The 19,690-nt window shown below is 40.3% G+C and overlaps 1 protein-coding gene across 1 annotated transcript; it reads left to right on the top strand.

Annotated features, from left to right (window-relative positions):
- The first annotated feature begins 10,723 nt into the window (after positions 1 to 10,723).
- On the top strand, positions 10,724 to 18,309 carry foxr1 (forkhead box R1). The gene is made up of 6 exons (XM_062961422.1): positions 10,724 to 10,950; positions 14,040 to 14,114; positions 14,195 to 14,391; positions 15,040 to 15,269; positions 16,178 to 16,410; positions 17,946 to 18,309. Exons 1-6 carry the CDS (start codon positions 10,842 to 10,844, stop codon positions 17,972 to 17,974), a joined length of 873 nt encoding a protein of 290 aa, XP_062817492.1. The 5' UTR covers positions 10,724 to 10,841; the 3' UTR covers positions 17,975 to 18,309.
- The last annotated feature ends 1,381 nt before the right edge of the window (positions 18,310 to 19,690 follow it).

The following is a 19,690-nucleotide window of genomic DNA, read 5'->3' as shown; positions in this document are numbered from 1 at the left end:
CGCAGTAATGTTAGGTTGTAATTACTGTATTTACGAATTTAGCACCAAAATATCATGATGTATTGAAAACATTGACTACAAAAATGCGTTGGATAATCCAGAACGTTGGATAAGCAAGTGTTGGATAAGTGAGACTCTACTGTAATAATAATAATGATAATAGAGTTGGAAGAGACCCCAAGGGCTATCCAGTCCAACCCCTTTCTGCCTTCATGCAGGAAAGGCACCATCAAAGCACCCCCGACAAATGGCCATCCAGCCTCTGCTTCTTGATAAATAACAGCAATAATAATAATAATAATAATAATAATAATAATAATAGTACAGTAGAGTCTCACTTATCCAAGCTAAATGGGCTGGCAGAAGTTTGGATAAGCGAATATCTTGGATAATAAGGAGGAATTAAGGAAAAGTCTATTAAACATCAAAATACAGTAGGTTATGATTTTACAAATTAAGCACCAAAACATCATGTTATGGAATAAATTTGACAGAAAAAGTAATTCATTACACATTAATGCTATGTAGTAATTACTGTATTTACGAATTTAGCACCAAAATATCACAATGCATTAAAAACATTGACTACAAAAATGCGTTGGATAATCCAGAACGCTGGATAAGTGAGACTCAACTGTAGTAATAGTAGTAGTAGTAGTAATAATAATAATTATTATTATTCCCAAGTGTCTAGGACTCTCTTCCCAAATGTCTAGGACTGTATAATAATAATAAAGTTGGAAGAGACCCCAAGGGCCATCCAGTCCAACCCATTCTGCCTTCATGCTGGAAAGGCACCATCAAAGCAGCCCCGACAGATGGCCATCCAGCCTCTGCTTCATGATAAATAGTACAGTAGAGTCTCACAACCAAGCTTCACTTATCCAATGTTCTGTATTATCCAAGGCAGTCTGCCTTTTAGTAGTCATTGTTTTTGTAGTCAATGTTGCCATGTTTTGTAATTCGTAAATACAGTAATTACTACATAGCATAACTGTGTACTGAACTGCTTTTTCTGTCAAATTTGTTGTACAACATGATGTTTCGGTGCTTAATTTGTAAAATCCCAATGTAATTTTATGTTTAATAGGCTTTTTTCTTAATCCCTCCTTATTATCTAACATATTCGCTTATCCAATGTTCTGCCGGCCCGTTTATGTTGGATAAGTGAGACTCTACTGTAATACTGCAATCTAAACAGACCCAGTTCTTTAAGCCACTCCTCATAGGGATCCATGGCCTCCAGACATTTGATCATTTTAGTTGCCCTCTTCCTCTGGACACCTTCCAGCTTAAGAGTCATTATTATTATTATTATCATTATTATTATCATTATTATTGTAATATAGTTATTGCACTGTATTTATTTTAATTTTTATATTTTATGATTATATTATATTTATTATATTTATTATTATATTACATTTATTATTCTAATGGTTGTATATTATAATTTTATTATAATTATATTTATTATAATGTATATGTGTGTGTGTGTGTGTGTGTGTATATATATATATATATATATATATATATATATAATATGACATTAATCTAGTCGTGTCCGACTCCGCGGGTTGGGGCTCATCTCCATTTTAAGGCCAAGATCCGATCCATAGAAGTTTCCAAAGTCATGTGGCCATTGGCATGACTGCCTTACCACCTGAGCAGTACCTATTGATCTACTCACATTTGCATGTTTTCTAACTGCTAGGTTGGCAGAAACTGGGGCTAACAGTGGGAGCTCACCATGCCTTCCAAATTCAAACTTTTCACCTTTCAGTCAGCAAGTTCAGCAGCTCAGCGGGTTAACCCGCTGCGCCATTGAGGGCCCAATAATATTTATTATTATCGTTAAATGTATTATTATATTAATTATCATATTATAATATGCATTGTTATATTTACATGTATTATTATATTATATTAATTATTATATTATAATAGGTATTATATTTAAATGTATTATATCATATTTATTCTTATTATATTATATTTATTATATTTAAATGTATTATATTATATTAATTATTATTATATTATAATATGTATTATTTTAAGTGTATTATTATATTATATTAACTATTATTATATTATAATATGTATTATTTTATTTAAACATATTATATTATATTTATTATTATATAATATTTATTATATTTAAACATATTATATTATATTTATTATATTATAATACGTATTATTTTATTTAAATGTATTATTATATTATATTAACTATTATTATATTTAAATGTATTATTATATTATATGTATTATTATTATCACAATTGTCTTTGTTATGACCAGGCAGACCTTTAAGGTCCAGCAAGGAGACCCCCATTTCCATACAATCCAGGGCCAACTTCCATTTAAAACAGGCCTGGGCAAACTTTGGCCCTCCGGGTGTTTTGGACTCCCAGCTCCCACCATTCCTAACAGCCTGCCGTTGATGTGGGCGAAACGTCAGGAGAGAATGCTTCTGGAACATGGCCATACAGCCTGGGAAACTCACAGCAACCCAATGTATTTTCTGTTTATGTCTTGAGTGGAGGGGTCTGGTGGATCGGCTGTGATGATGGGATAATGAGATGCAAAGGCTCAGGGTAGAGGATGCTCCGGTCACCTAGCAACTAATAGTTTCCCCGGCAACAGCAAACCAGAGCCTCCCAAGCAGCCGAGTGAGCAGCAGCATCCGCATCCGCACCAGCCCAAGATGCTCCTGCAAAGAGGCGGAGGAGGAGGAGGAAGGGGCTCTTCCATGGGTTCCGTTCCAAAGCAGGGGATAATAATAATAATAATAATAATAATAATAATAATAATACATTTATGTTACCTGCCTCACCTAAACAGCTTGAGGCAGAGATGCAACCAAGTCCAAATGCATGCAATAACATACAATATATCAAAACACACTGTTAAAGAAACATACACCAAAACACAGGGTACAAAGATCAATATGCGGCGGCATTGGAATGCAAATCCCAAACCCATAATTCTAAGTTGACTGAGTCCGGTGTGTATGTATGTCAGAACACACAATGACGCACACATATGTATATTTACATATATACATGCACACATATACATATGCACAGACATCCATACATATATATACACACACACACATACATACCCACACATATATATATATACACAATGCATACATATATACTCACACCCATATACATCTATATACACATAAACATACATAAATACATACACATATAGACAAATATATACATATGCACACACACACACACATATATACACACAATGCATACATATATACTCACACCCATATACGTCTATATACACATATACATACATAAATACATACACATATAGACAAATATATACATATGCACACGCACACATTCACACACACACACACATATATATATATACACAATGCATACATATATACTCACACCCATATACGTCTATATACACATAAACATACATACATACATACACATATAGACAAATATATACATATGCACACACACACATTCACACACACACACATATATATACACAATGCATACATATATACTCACACCCATATACGTCTATATACACATATACATACATAAATACATACACATATAGACAAATATATACATATGCACACACACACATTCACACACACACACATATATATACACAATGCATACATATATACTCACACCCATATACGTCTATATACACATATACATACATAAATACATACACATATAGACAAATTATATATATACACACACACACATATACCACATACACACATATATATACACAATGCATACATATATACTCACACCCATATACGTCTATATACACATATACATACATAAATGCATACACATATAGACAAATATATACATATGCACACACACACATTCACACACACACGCATATATATATATGCACAATGCATACATATATACTCACACCCATATACATCTATATACACATAAACATACATAAATACATACACATATAGACAAATATATACATATGCACACACACACATTCACACACACATACACACACACACATATATATATACACAATGCATACATATATACTCACACCCATATACGTCTATATACACATATAAATACATAAATACATACACATATAGACAAATTATATATATACACACACACACATATACCACATACACACATATCCTGTATATATATACATACATATATACAGATACTTAAACACACACACATACATATATATACACACATATACATGCACACTTATACATATGCACAGACATATATATATATATAAACAAATACGCATACATATATATACAGTACACACATATGCATATATATACATACATAGATACATATACAGACAAATTACATATATACACACATATGCAGTATACACAAATATACACATATACACACATATTTGCATATACACAAATATAAATACATACATATACTTACATACACACACATAAACAGATATGCATGCATATACACACATATATGCATATATACACGCACCCATATATATACACAAACACATACGTGCATACACAAACACATACGTGCATACACAAACACGCAGATACATGCGCTCACACCCCCCCACACACACATATATATATATCTGCACATAGAACCTTTTCTAACCCCAAGTAAAGCATGTCCTATTTTTAGCAGGATTGTTTTTCTCATATGCAAATGAATGCAGATTTGCCCCGCCCCCTGTGCCCAATTGGGGAAAGGAGCGGGGAGGGGAGGCGGGCGGAAGCATGTGCATGCGCTGACACAACACACGCGTGTGCAAGGCCCAGGTGTGGCCACCCACCATCGCAGGCCAGAGGCATGTGCACCCCACTTCCCGTCCCTGTCCTGGCATTATGACCTGAGATCATGTCTCTGAGAGCAGCACTGGTTCGCCAAATCCCGCTGCCAAGTCTATGGGAAGCAAAAATGAGTTACTCCAGAACTGCAAGGATCTCGATCCTCCACACCAGGGGTCCCCAAACTAAGGCCCGGGGGCCAGATGCGGCCCTCCAAGGTCATTTATCTGGCCCCTGTCCTAAACTTTAGACTTAAGGTTGACCTAAGTCTACCTGGTCTTTGGAGGTCTTTTTGCTTACTTGTGGTCTTATGAGATTGTCTAGATGGCCTTTGGGGGCCCCTTTCCTTACCTATGGTCTTCTGATGGCCTGATGAGATCATGTAGATGGCCTTTGAGGGTCCTTTTCCTTACTGATGGTCTTATGAGACCATCTAGATGGTCTTTGGAGGTCTTTTTGCTTACCTGTGGTCTTATGAGATCATCTAGATGGTCTTTGAAGGTCTCTTTGCTTAGCGACGGCCTTAGGAGACCGTCTAGATGACCTTTGAGGGTCCCTTTCCTTACCTATGGTCTTCTGATGGCCTGATGAGATCATGTAGATGGCCTTTGAGGGTCCTTTTCCTTACTGATGGTCTTATGAGACCATCTAGATGGTCTTTGGAGGTCTTTTTGCTTACCTGTGGTCTTATGAGATCATCTAGATGGTCTTTGAAGGTCTCTTTGCTTAGCGACGGCCTTAGGAGACCGTCTAGATGACCTTTGAGGGTCCCTTTCCTTACCTATGGTCTTCTGATGGCCTGATGAGATCATGTAGATGGCCTTTGAGGGTCCTTTTCCTTACTGATGGTCTTATGAGACCATCTAGATGGTCTTTGGAGGTCTTTTTGCTTACCTGTGGTCTTATGAGATCATCTAGATGGTCTTTGAAGGTCTCTTTGCTTAGCGACGGCCTTAGGAGACCGTCTAGATGACCTTTGAGGGTCCCTTTCCTTACCTATGGTCTTCTGATGGCCTGATGAGATCATGTAGATGGCCTTTGAGGGTCCTTTTCCTTACTGATGGTCTTATGAGACCATCTAGATGGTCTTTGGAGGTCTTTTTGCTTACCTGTGGTCTTATGAGATCATCTAGATGGTCTTTGAAGGTCTCTTTGCTTAGCTACGGCCTTAGGAGACCGTCTAGATGGCCTTTGAGGGTCCCTTTCCTTACCTATGGTCTTCTGATGGCCTGATGAGATCATGTAGATGGCCTTTGAGGGTCCTTTTCCTTACTGATGGTCTTATGAGACCATCTAGATGGACTTTGGAGGTCTTTTTGCTTACCTGTGGTCTTATGAGATCATCTAGATGGTCTTTGAAGGTCTCTTTGCTTAGCTACGGCCTTAGGAGACCGTCTAGATGGCCTTTGAGGGTCCCTTTCCTTACCTATGGTCTTTTGATGGCCTTATGAGATCATGTAGATGGCCTTTGAGGGTCCTTTTCCTTACTGATTGTCTTATGAGACCATCTAGATGGTTTTTGGAGTTCTCTTTGCTTACCTGTGGTCTTATGAGATCATCTAGATGGTCTTTGAAGGTCTCTTTGCTTAGCTACGGCCTTAGGAGACCGTCTAGATGGCCTTTGAGGGTCCCTTTCCTTACCTATGGTCTTTTGATGGCCTTATGAGATCATGTAGATGGCCTTTGAGGGTCCTTTTCCTTACTGATTGTCTTATGAGACCATCTAGATGGTTTTTGGAGTTCTCTTTGCTTACCTATGGTCTTATGAGATCGTCTAGATCAGGGGTCCCCAAACTAAGGCCCTCCAAGGTCATTGACCTGGCCTCTGTCCTAAACTTTAGACTTAGGGTTGACCTAAGTCTGAAATGACTTGAAGGCACACAACAACAATCCTAATTTTGGACTATTTCATCCTAGTCCGGCCCCCTAACAGTCTGAGGGATTGTGAATCGGCCCTCCACTTAAAAAGTTTGAGGACCCCTGCTCCACACTGTCATTACAGCCGGGCTGTGGCGCAGCTGGTTAGTAGCCAGCTGCAATAAATCACTTCTAACCAAGAGGTCATGAGATCGAAGCCTGGGTCGGATTGAGCTCCCAACCATTAATAGCCTAGCTTGCTGTTGAACTAATAACAATAAGGTAAAAGGTATAGGTTTCCTTTCCACTGGAGCAGTACCTATTGATCTACTCACATTGGCATGTTTTCGAACTGCTAGGTTGGCAGAAGCTGGGGCTAATAGTGGGCGCTCACTCCACTCCTGGGGTTTGAACCTGGGACCTTTCAGTCTGCAAGTTCAGCAGCTCAGTGCTTTAACACACTGCGCCACCGGGGCTCCAACATATTGTATATACAGTAGAGTCTCAGTTATCCAACACTCGCTTATCCAACATTCTGGATTATCCAACACATTTTTGTAGTCAATGTTTTCAATATATCGTGATATTTTGGTGCTAAATTCATAAATATAGTAATTACTATATAGCATTACTGCATATTGAACTACTTTTTCTGCCAAATTTGTTGTCTAACATGATGTTTTGATGCTTACTTTGTAAAATCATAACCTAATTTGATGATTAATAGGCTTTTCCTTAATCCCTCCTTATTATCCAACATATTCTCTTATCCAACGTTCTGCTGGCCCGTTTATGTTGGATAAGTGAGACTCTACTGTACATATAATATTCATAATATTATATTGTAACATGATATAATACTAATAATACAATATAATAGTAATTATGTATTACATTTTGTATGTAATATTACTAATAATATTACAATATATTAATATAGTTGGGGTAAAGGTAAAGGTTTATCCCTGACATTAAGTCCAGTCGTGATCAACTCTGGGGGTTGGTGCTCATCTCCATTTCTAAGCCAAAGAGCCGGCGTTGTCCGTAGACACCTCCAAGGTCATGTGGCCGGCATGACTGCATGGAGTGCCGTTATCTTCCCGCTGGAGCAGTACCTATTGATGTACTCACACTGGCATGTTTTCAAACTGCTAGGTTGGCAGAAGCTGGAGCTAACAGCGGGCGCTCACTCCACTCTCTGGGTTTGAACCTGGGACCTTTCAGTCTGCAAGTTCAGCAACTCAGAGCTTTAACACACTTCACCACCGGGGCTCCATAATAATAATAATAATAATAATAATAATAATAATAATAATAATAACAATTTTATTTTTATACCCCGCCTCTAGCTCCCCAAAGGGAGCTCAGGGCGGCTTACATAGGGCCAAGCCCGAATAAAAACAATAGCAATATAAAGCACAACAATAGGCAAGAGACATGCACAATTATAAAAATTTAAACATTACCCAATAAAAATAAATGACAAGAACTAATAAAAACATGGATTGAAACAGAGAGGTTGTAAAAGTAGACTGGGTAAAGTGCACCATATAAATACAGTAGAGTCTCACTTATCCAACACTCGCTTATCCAACGTTCTGGATTATCCAATGCATTTTTGTAGTCAATGTTTTCAATATATCGTGATATTTTGGTACTAAATTCGTAAATACAGTAATTACTACATAGCATTACCATGTATGGAACTACTTTTTCTGTCAAATTTGTTGTCTAACATGATGTTTTGGTGCTTAATTTGTAAAATCATAACCTAATTTAATGTTTAATAGGCTTTTCCTTAATCCCTCCTTATTATCCAACATATTCACTTATCCAACGTTCTGCCGGCCCATTTATGTTGGATAAGTGAGACTCTACTGTATTGTAAACACGAGGTGACCTAAGCAGCCTGAAAGATAATTGCATCTGTCGAATAGGAAATTCTAGGTACTGCTTTATGCGGGGAGGCTAATTTAACTAATTTATGACACCATAAAAACTTCCAGGAATGAGGAAGTACTCCATCAAGGGCTCGTGGCTGGAAGCTGGAAAATGTTCAACTGCCTCTGTGTCTCTGTCTGTGTGTGTCGTTTGTCTTAATGGCATGGACTGTTTGCCATGTAGATGTGCATTGTGATCCGCCCTGAGTCCCCTTCCGGGTGAGAAAGAAGGGCAGAATATAAATACTGTAAATAAATACATAAATAAATGGATTTGTGTGGTGGAAAGATGCAAATGGTGATCATTTCAGAGCCTTGTTGAGATCTATTTATTTATTTAATTCATTTATATCCCGCCCTTCTCAGAGGACTCAGAGCGGCTTACAAATTAAATTTATGGACAATATTATATTATTAGCATAGCACAATACTGACAATAAATTACCATATTGTACTATATCTATATATTGTAATATTATTAGTAGAATATATAATTACTATTATTATATTGTATTACAGTAGAGTCTCATTTATCCAACGTAAACGGGCCGGCAGAATGTAGGATAAGCAAATATGTTGGATAATAAGGAGGCATTAAGGAAAAGCCTATTAAACATCAAATTAGGTTATGATTTTACAAATGAAGCACCAAAACATCATGTTAGACAACAAATTTGGCAGAAAAAGTAGTTCTATACGCAGTAATGCTATGTAGTAATTACTGTATTTATGAATTTAGCACCAAAATATCATGATATATTGAAAACATTGACTCTAAAAATGCATTGGATAATCCAGAATGTTGGATAAGCGAGTGTTGGATAAGTGAGACTCTACTGTACTATTATTATATTGTATTATTAGTATTATATCATATTACAATATAATATTATGAATAGTATATGTACAATACAATATGTTATTATTATTATTATATATTATTGTATTGGGGCCCCTGGTGGCACAGTGTGTTAAAGTGCTGAGCTGCTGAACTTGCAGACTGAAAGGTCCCAGGTTCAAATCCCGGGAGCGGAATGAGCTCTTGCTGTTAGCCCCAGCTCCTGCCAACCTAGCAGTTCGAAAACATGCAAATGTGAGTAGATAAATAGGTACCGCTCCGGCGGGAAGGTAATGGCACATCATGCTATACAACAAATTTGACAGAAAAAGTAGTTCAATACACAGTAATCCCATGTAGTAATTACTGTATTTACGAATTTAGCATGAATATCATGCTAAATATCATGATGTATTGAAAACATTGACTACAAAAATGCGTTGGATAATCCAGAATGTTGGATAAGCGAGTGTTGGATAAGTGAGACTCTACTGTACTATTATTATATTGTATTATTAGTATTATATCATATTACAATATAATATTATGAATAGTATATGTATAATACAATATGTTATTATTATTATATATTATTGTATTATACATGTAATATAAAATTAATAGATCTAGTGCCAGATGAGAAGACACTGGCCTCAAAAGTCATCTTGATGGGGGGGGGGGGGAGGGAACTTCAACCCCTCCCAAATTGTGACCTGCTTCTGGAGAACTACATAACCCCCCACCCAAAAAAAAAATAAGACCCCCCAAAGCCAAGCAAAGAGAATAAGAGCTCAATTGCCGGAGAATGAAGAAAGAAAGGAAGGAAGCCTCTTCGGTTTGAGTCTCCAATTAAAGCAGGTTTGGCCTCTCTTTCTAATTGTGGGAGGGGGTTCCAGAGGGAGGGAGGGGGGGGGGTTCTAGGTGCTGCTTGGCCTGAGTCAACAGCGCCCCCTTGTGGCCCCTTCTTTCCTTCCATGAAGATCCACCGGAGAAGAGCAAGGAAAACCCGACAATAGGCTTCTTCCCATTTGGACCCCCCCCCTCCCCTCCCAAGCCTATTTTGGACCCCCAACAAGGTGATGGAGATGGCGCTTCTTCTCTGGGAATGCGCTCTGCACATGCTCAGAAACACGTCCGCCTCCAGGTGCAGCCCAAAAGGGGACACACCTGTAGACACTTCTCTTTGGAGGAAACTTTTTTTTAAAGGGACCTCACTTATTTCTGCCTTGGCTGCAAAGGAAGGGAGGGGCGCGTGTGGGGGTCCCTGGCTCCCTTCCCCTTTAAATGGGGAGCCAGGAAGGAGCCCCCTCCCCACAGGCACACCTGGAGGTCTTAAAGGGGCCGCCGCCCCTTCCTCGCCTGCCTCTGGCTTGGGATGGAGCTTCACCTGCCTTGCCGGGCTTTCTGGGCCAGCCTCCACCTCCGGAGCGGCCTCCTCGACTGGGACATGGCCGCGGAGCTGGGCCTGGGACCCCCGCCCCAAGGTGACTCACGCTGGGGGGAAGGGGCCCGGCTGGATGGCCTCTGGGGTCCTCAGCCCCGCCCCCTTGGCCTGGCGCCCGAGGTGCCCCTGAGCATGGCAAGAGTGAGAGGGAAGGGAAGGAGCAGGCTGCATCCACACTGGGGGATTGATGCAGTTTGAGACCTGTCTTGCTGCCACTCCTCCATGCTAGAGGATGCACCTACATTGGGGAATTAATGCAGTTTGGGACCTCATTAGCTACCATGGCTCCATACTATATAGGAATCCTGGGAGACACAGTGTTGCAGAACCATAATACATCTGTATTGGGGAATTAATGCAGTTTGAGACTTCTATAGATACCGTGGCTCCGTACTATATAGGAATCCCAGGAGACACAGTGCTGCAGAACTAGGATGCATCTACATTGGAGAATTAATACAGTTTGGGACCTCTATAGTTTCCATTCCTCCATGCTATAGGAGTCCTGCAGAAATGGGATGCATCTGTATTGGAGAATTAATGCAGTTTGGGACCTCATTAGCTACCATGGCTCCATACTATATAGGAATCCTGGGAGACACAGTGTTGCAGAACTATAATACATCTGTATTGGGGAATTAATGCAGTTTGAGACTTCTATAGATACCGTGGCTCCGTACTATATAGGAATCCTGGGAGACACAGTGTTGCAGAACCATAATACATCTGTATTGGGGAATTAATGCAGTTTGAGACTTCTATAGATACCGTGGCTCCGTACTATATAGGAATCCCAGGAGACACAGTGCTGCAGAACTAGGATGCATCTACATTGGAGAATTAATACAGTTTGGGACCTCTATAGTTTCCATTCCTCCATGCTATAGGAGTCCTGCAGAAATGGGATGCATCTGTATTGGAGAATTAATGCAGTTTGGGACCTCATTAGCTACCATGGCTCCATACTATATAGGAATCCTGGGAGACACAGTGTTGCAGAACTATAATACATCTGTATTGGGGAATTAATGCAGTTTGAGACTTCTATAGATACCGTGGCTCCGTACTATATAGGAATCCCAGGAGACACAGTGCTGCAGAACTAGGATGCATCTACATTGGAGAATTAATACAGTTTGGGACCTCTATAGTTTCCATTCCTCCATGCTATAGGAGTCCTGCAGAAATGGGATGCATCTGTATTGGAGAATTAATGCAGTTTGGGACCTCATTAGCTACCATGGCTCCATACTATATAGGAATCCTGGGAGACACAGTGTTGCAGAACTATAATACATCTGTATTGGGGAATTAATGCAGTTTGAGACTTCTATAGATACCGTGGCTCCGTACTATATAGGAATCCCAGGAGACACAGTGCTGCAGAACTAGGATGCATCTACATTGGAGAATTAATACAGTTTGGGACCTCTATAGTTTCCATTCCTCCATGCTATAGGAGTCCTGCAGAAATGGGATGCATCTGTATTGGAGAATTAATGCAGTTTGGGACCTCATTAGCTACCATGGCTCCATACTATATAGGAATCCTGGGAGACACAGTGTTGCAGAACTATAATACATCTGTATTGGGGAATTAATGCAGTTTGAGACTTCTATAGATACCGTGGCTCCGTACTATATAGGAATCCTGGGAGACACAGTGTTGCAGAACCATAATACATCTGTATTGGGGAATTAATGCAGTTTGAGACTTCTATAGATACCGTGGCTCCGTACTATATAGGAATCCCAGGAGACACAGTGCTGCAGAACTAGGATGCATCTACATTGGAGAATTAATACAGTTTGGGACCTCTATAGTTTCCATTCCTCCATGCTATAGGAGTCCTGCAGAAATGGGATGCATCTGTATTGGAGAATTAATGCAGTTTGGGACCTCATTAGCTACCATGGCTCCATACTATATAGGAATCCTGGGAGACACAGTGTTGCAGAACTATAATACATCTGTATTGGGGAATTAATGCAGTTTGAGACTTCTATAGATACCGTGGCTCCGTACTATATAGGAATCCCAGGAGACACAGTGCTGCAGAACTAGGATGCATCTACATTGGAGAATTAATACAGTTTGGGACCTCTATAGTTTCCATTCCTCCATGCTATAGGAGTCCTGCAGAAATGGGATGCATCTGTATTGGAGAATTAATGCAGTTTGGGACCTCATTAGCTACCATGGCTCCATACTATATAGGAATCCTGGGAGACACAGTGTTGCAGAACTATAATACATCTGTATTGGGGAATTAATGCAGTTTGAGACTTCTATAGATACCGTGGCTCCGTACTATATAGGAATCCCAGGAGACACAGTGCTGCAGAACTAGGATGCATCTACATTGGAGAATTAATACAGTTTGGGACCTCTATAGTTTCCATTCCTCCATGCTATAGGAGTCCTGCAGAAATGGGATGCATCTGTATTGGAGAATTAATGCAGTTTGAGACCTATATTGCTGCCATGGCTCCATACTATATAGGAATCCTGGGAGACACAGTGTTGCAGAACCATAATACATCTGTATTGGGGAATTAATGCAGTTTGAGACTTCTATAGATACCGTGGCTCCATACTATATAGGAATCCCAGGAGACACAGTGTTGCAGAACTAGGATGCATCTACATTGGAGAATTAGTACAGTTTGAGACCTCTATAGTTGCCACTCTTCCATGCTATAGGAGTCCTGCAGAACTGGGATGCATCTGTATTGGAGAATTAATGCAGTTTGAGACCTATATTGCTGCCATGGCTCCATCCAGTCCTTCAGAACTAAATTGCATCCTTACTGGGGAATTAATGCAGTTTGAGACCTCTATTTCTGCCACAGCTCGATGCTATAAGAATCCTGGGAGCTGAAGTCCCACAAAGTCTTTACCCTCCTCTTAATGGGGTGGTGTTTCTCCAAACTATATCTCTCCAAGGCAGGCATGGGCAAACTTCAGCCCTCCAGCTCACTCCTACTGGCTGTTAGGAATGATGGGAGTGGAAGCCCAAGGCCTGGAGGGAGGGAGGGAGGGCCCAAGTTTGAGCAAAGAGAGCAGGGCATTGGGGTGGGGGTCCCTGCCCCATTGACAGACCCCCTTTGCCCCCCCTCTGTCCGCAGGTCTCGCTTCTCTGGCCGCCCCAGAGGGAGGCAGGCAGCCGGAAAGGCCCAAGGACGAGGGAAAGGATGCTCACAGTAAGTGCAGGGGCTCACGATTTTGGGGAGGGGGCTTCCGGGGAGATGTTGAGGGTCCTCTTTGCCTTCCTTCCTACCAGGGACCGAGGTGAAGCCCCATTTGTGGATGTGGGTTGACCCCAACAAGGTCTGCCCCATCCCCGGGAGGGTCTTCTCTGTGCCGGAGACCCCTTCCCCGCCTGGCGACGCCCCTCCTGCAGACCCCCAGGAGCCGCCCTCCGACCCAGATGGCACCCAGAAGGACCCAGTCGTGTCTGCTGCTGGTGAAGCAGAGAAGGTATTCTTCATAATAATAATAATAGTATTAATAATATTCTATCAATCTATCCACTCATTCTTCTTAGCTGGTTGGACTGGATGGCCTCTGGGGATCCCTTCCAACTCCAGGATTGTATCATCTATCCAACCATGTCTGTCTGTCTTATCCATCCATCCATCCATCCATCCATATCTATCCACCAATCCTTCCATCCATCCATCCATGTCTATCCATCAATCCATCCATCCATCCATGTCTATCAATCCTTCCATCCATGTCTATCCATCAATGTCTATCCATCAATCCTTCAATCCTTCAATCCATCCATCCATGTCTATCCTTCCATCCATGTCTATCCATCAATCCTTCCATCCATCCATCCATCCATCCATCCATGTCTGTCTGTCTTATCTATCTGTCTATCTATGCTTCCATTCATCCACCTTAGGTGGCTGGACTGGATGGCCTCTGGGGATCCCTTCCAACTCTAGGAGACCTCTATCTATCTATCCATCTGTCTGTCTTGTCTATCTATCCATCCATCCACCCACCCACTGCCCAGTTTGAAGTGACCCAAAGGGTGTTTCTGAATGAGGATGGGCAGCTCTGGCCCCTGCTTGGCCCCCGAAGGCCTTCCAGGGCTCACCGTTCTCCTTGGCATTGCAGGCTCCCTCTGGGGCGGGCCCTGGGGGTCCCCCAAAGGCCCCGGGGGGCCTGGACGCCCCCGCCCCGAAGCCCAAGAAGCCCCAGGCCTTCCGGTCCCACGGCCGGCGGCTGAAGCGGACCCAAGGGGAGTGGCCGCGGCCCCCGCTCAACTACTGCATCCTCATCAGCCTGGCCCTCCGCAGCAGCGTGGACAGCAGCCTCACCGTCCAGGAGATCTACCAGTTCACCAGGTACCCTGGGCCCACCTGTCTCTGTCTGCCTGGGATCTCTCTTAGGGGGCTGGACTGGACGGCCCTTGGGAGCCCTCGCCAAGTCTCGAATTCAGTCATCTATCTATCAATCATCTGTCTGTGTCTACGTCATCTTTGTCTTTCTATCCCTATCTGTCTATGTATCTTAGGGGGTTGGATGGGATGATTTCTGGGGCTTCCTACCAGTTCTAGCTTTCTGTCTTCTATCTATCTATCTATCTATCTTAGCGGGTTGGGTTGCTTGGCCTCCTGGTGTCCCAACTCTAGGATTCCTATAATTTATCTATCCTACCTATCCTCTATCTATGCCAACTGTGTAAGCCGCCCTGAGTCCCCCCGGGTGAGAAGGGCGGGGTATAAATTCTGGAAATAAATAAATAAATAAATATCTATCTTAGAGGGTTGGACTGGATGTCCTCTGGGGCACCTTCCAACTCTAGGATTCCATTATCCATCCATATCCATGTCTGTCTGTCTGTCTGTCTATCAACGTATCCATCCATCCATTATCCATCCATCGCTATCTATCTATCTTAGGGGGTTGAATTGGATGTCCTCTGGGGACCCCTTCCAACTCTAGGATTACATTATCCATCCCTATCTATTTATCTATCTATCTATCTAAGATGGTTGGACTGGATGTTCTCTGGGGCACCTTCCAACTCTAGGATTCTATCATCCACCTACCCACCCATGTCTGTCTGTCTGTCTATCAACGCATCCATCCATCCATCTTGGGGGGCTGGGCTGGATGTCCTCTGGGGCCCCTTCCCGCTCTAGGACTCCACGGAGGTGTCTGAGCCCCCCGCCCGGCCTCCTGGCCCCATGAGGAAGGCAGGGCCCTTGTTGTCCCTCTCTGTCTGTCTGTCTGTCTGTCTGTCCGGCAGGCAGCACTTCCCCTTCTTCCGGACGGCTCCCGAGGGCTGGAAGAACACGGTCCGGCACAACCTCTGCTTCAGCAGCAGCTTCGAGAAGACCACGGACTTTGTCTGCCTGGAGGGGAGCCGCAAGTCCCGGCTCTGGCGGCTGACCTCGGAGGGACGGCGCCGGTTCCGGGAGGAGGCCCAGGCACTGCCCACCGACCAGATGGGCCTCGTGCACCAGAGCATGGACCGACCCGGTGCGCACGGAGGCTCGCCTCCACTTGCCCCCCTTTGCTCTTAATGTCTGTACAGTATATCTATATTGATAGCACATCAGGACAGAGTTCAGGGTGCAGAATAGAGCAGGCGTGGTAATAGTAACACAATAGTAACATAGTAGTAATGTAGTAGTAACAAAGTAGTAACATAGTAACAAGGTGATAGTAATGTATTAGTAGTAACATAGTAGTAAAAGAGTAGCAATGTGATAGTAATGTGTTAGTAACATAGTAGTAAAAGAGTAGCAATGTGATAGTAATGTGTTAGTAGTGACATAGTAGTAACAGTAGCAATGTGATAGTAATGTGTTAGTAGTGACATAGTAGTAACAGTAGCAATGTGATAGTAATGTGTTAATAGTAACAGAGTAACAATGTGATAGTAACATGTTAGTACAGTAGAGTCTCACTTATCTAACATAAACAGGCCGGCAGAATGTTGGATAAGCAAATATGTTGGATAATAAGGAGTGATTAAGGAAAAGCCTATTAAATGTCAAATTATGCTATGATTTTACAAATTAAGCACCAAAATAACATGTTTTACAACAAATGGACAGAAAAAGCCATTCCATACATGATAACATTATGTAATAATTACTGTAGGTACGAATTTAGTACCAAAACTTCGCAATGTATTGCAAAATTGACTACAAAAACATCTATATATATAAAAGAGTGATGGCATCACGGTGACCCACAAAACAACAAAACTACAGGCCCCCCAACCTCGAAATTTGACAACACAACCCATCATCCACGGCTCTAGGTTGATACAACAAAAAGAAAAGAAAAAGTCCTAATTACAGGGAGAGGAATAATTGCTTTTATCCAATTGCTGCCAGTTAGAAGGCTAAGCTCCTCCAACTTGGTCTCCTAGCAACCCAATAAAAAATAATAAAAAACACTAAACATTAATGCAATAAAATACTATAATAACAGAAAATAACTAAATAATACAAGAAAATAATAAAATATAATAAATAAAAATATAACTTACAATAAAATTAATAAAAAATTGCAAATAACATCAAATAAAAATTCCACAACCATTTTTAACCAATACCACCACCACTTTGCCACAGCAATGCGTTGCTGGGCACAGCTAGTTGACTTCTAAAAGGCAAACTGCGTTGGATAATACAGAATGTTGGATAAGTGAAGGTTGGATAAGCAGGACTCTACTGTAACATAATAGTAGAATAATAGTAGCATAATAATAACATAATAATAGTAATATTTCCCTGGCACTCTGCATATGCCCTGGTGCACCTCTCCCAGGTGCTGACTCCTCTGAGTAAAGCCCTTCTGCAGGAAAAGAGTGTTTTAACATTGCAAGTCATTGGAACCTGTTGCTGCCTGAGAGTCAGGCGGCACCTGCTCCAATGCAGAAGCCGGGTGGACATCTGTTGGGAGGGCTTAGATGGTGTTCTTCCATTATTGGACAGAAAGGGCTGGGCTGGATGATCTCTCTGTCCCTCTCCTTGACCTTCTCCTTCCTCTTCTCCCTCCAGAGCTCTTGAGGCCCCTCTTTGGTCTCTGAGCCGCATGTTGTACATGAATCCAGAAGGAAGCTGTTGGTGAAAGCAGGGCCTTCCTTCTGCCCGGCAGATGTGCGGCTGCTGGGAGTTGTAGTGCAGGGACGTTCCAAGGGCCCTGGCGGCCCAGACGGGGTGAGGACAACTGCCGTCGTGCAGGACCGGGCTGAGCAACCCCTGCGGGAAGGGGCAGCTGCGCTCAACCACTGGCCAAAGGCGCTTTGAAGAAAGAGCGCCTTGCCTGCCTAAGTGCCTCTCGGGATTTACTTTAATAATTTTCTTCTTTTTGGGGAATTATTTTTTGGAGGAAATCCTTGCACAATAAATGCTTTCAAGCCACGCCTGGTGTTTGTGAACATTTCTGCAAATACATGTTTCTGAATATATTTCTGCAAATACTTTTCTGAAAGATATTTTTGCAAATATTTTTATGAAGGTATTTTTGCAAATATTTTTCTTAATATTTTTGCGAATATTTTGTTAACATTTTTGGAATATATTTTTGCAATATTTTTCTGGAGATATTTTTTGTGAATATTTCTCTGATTTTTTTTAATAAAGAAATTTTTGTGAATATTTTTTTTATAAAGATATTATTTGCAAATATTTTTTTGAAGGCATTTCTGCAAATATTTTTCTGAATATTTGTTTGCTAATATTTTTCTGAAGTTATTTCTGCAAATACTTTTCTGAATATTTATTTGCAAACATTTTCCTGAAGGTATTTTTGCAAATATTTTTCTGAATATTTTCCTGAATATATTTTTGGTGAATATTTTTCTGAATATTTTCTTGAATATATATTATTGGTGAATATTTTTCTGAATATTTTCCTGAATATATTTTTGGTGAATATTTTTCTGAATATTTTCTTGAATATATATTATTGGTGAATATTTTTCTGAATATTTTCCTGAATATATTCTTGGTGAATATTTTTCTGAATATTTTCCTGAATATATATTATTGGTGAATATTTTTCTGAATATTTTCCTGAATATATTTTTGGTGAATATATTTCTGAATATTTTCCTGAATATATATTATTGGTGAATATTTTTCTGAATATTTTCCTGAATATATTTTTGGTGAATATTTTTCTGAATATTTTCCTGAATATATATTATTGGTGAATATTTTTCTGAATATTTTCCTTAATATATTCTTGGTGAATATTTTCCTGAATATTTTCCTGAATATATTCTTGGTGAATATTTTTCTTAATATTTTCCTGAATATATTCTTGGTGAATATTTTTCTGAATATTTTCCTGAATATATATTATTGGTGAATATTTTCCTGAATATATTCTTGGTGAATATTTTTCTGAATATTTTCCTGAATATATTTTTGGTGAATATTTTTTTGAATATTTTCCTGAATATATTTTTGGTGAATATTTTTCTGAATATTTTCCTGAATATATATTATTGGTGAATATTTTTCTGAATATTTTCCTGAATATATATTATTGGTAAATATTTTCCTTAATATATTCTTGGTGAATATTTTTCTGAATATTTTCCTGAATATATATTATTGGTGAATATTTTTTCTGAATATTTTCCTTAATATATTCTTGGTGAATATTTTTCTGAATATTTTCCTGAATATATTTTTGGTGAATATTTTCCTGAATATTTTCCTGAATATATTCTTGGTGAATATTTTCCTGAATATTTTCCTGAATATATATTCTTGGTGAATATTTTCCTGAATAT

This window comes from Anolis carolinensis, unplaced genomic scaffold (genome assembly GCF_035594765.1).
Source record: "Anolis carolinensis isolate JA03-04 unplaced genomic scaffold, rAnoCar3.1.pri scaffold_8, whole genome shotgun sequence".
NCBI classification, from domain to species: domain Eukaryota; kingdom Metazoa; phylum Chordata; class Lepidosauria; order Squamata; family Dactyloidae; genus Anolis; species Anolis carolinensis.
The sequence above is the reverse complement of the archived record's forward strand: the minus strand, read 5'-3'. Positions and strand labels throughout refer to the sequence as shown.

Excerpts from the sequence above, each read along its gene's own strand:
- foxr1 (XM_062961422.1), top strand. The coding sequence starts at position 10,842 with ATGGAGCTTCACCTGCCTTGCCGGGCTTTCTGGGCCAGCCTCCACCTC. Across the intron at positions 14,115-14,194 it reads CGAGGGAAAGGATGCTCACA|GGACCGAGGTGAAGCCCCAT; the intron begins GTAAGTGCAGGG and ends CCTTCCTACCAG. Across the intron at positions 16,411-17,945 it reads CCAGAGCATGGACCGACCCG|AGCTCTTGAGGCCCCTCTTT; the intron begins GTGCGCACGGAG and ends TTCTCCCTCCAG.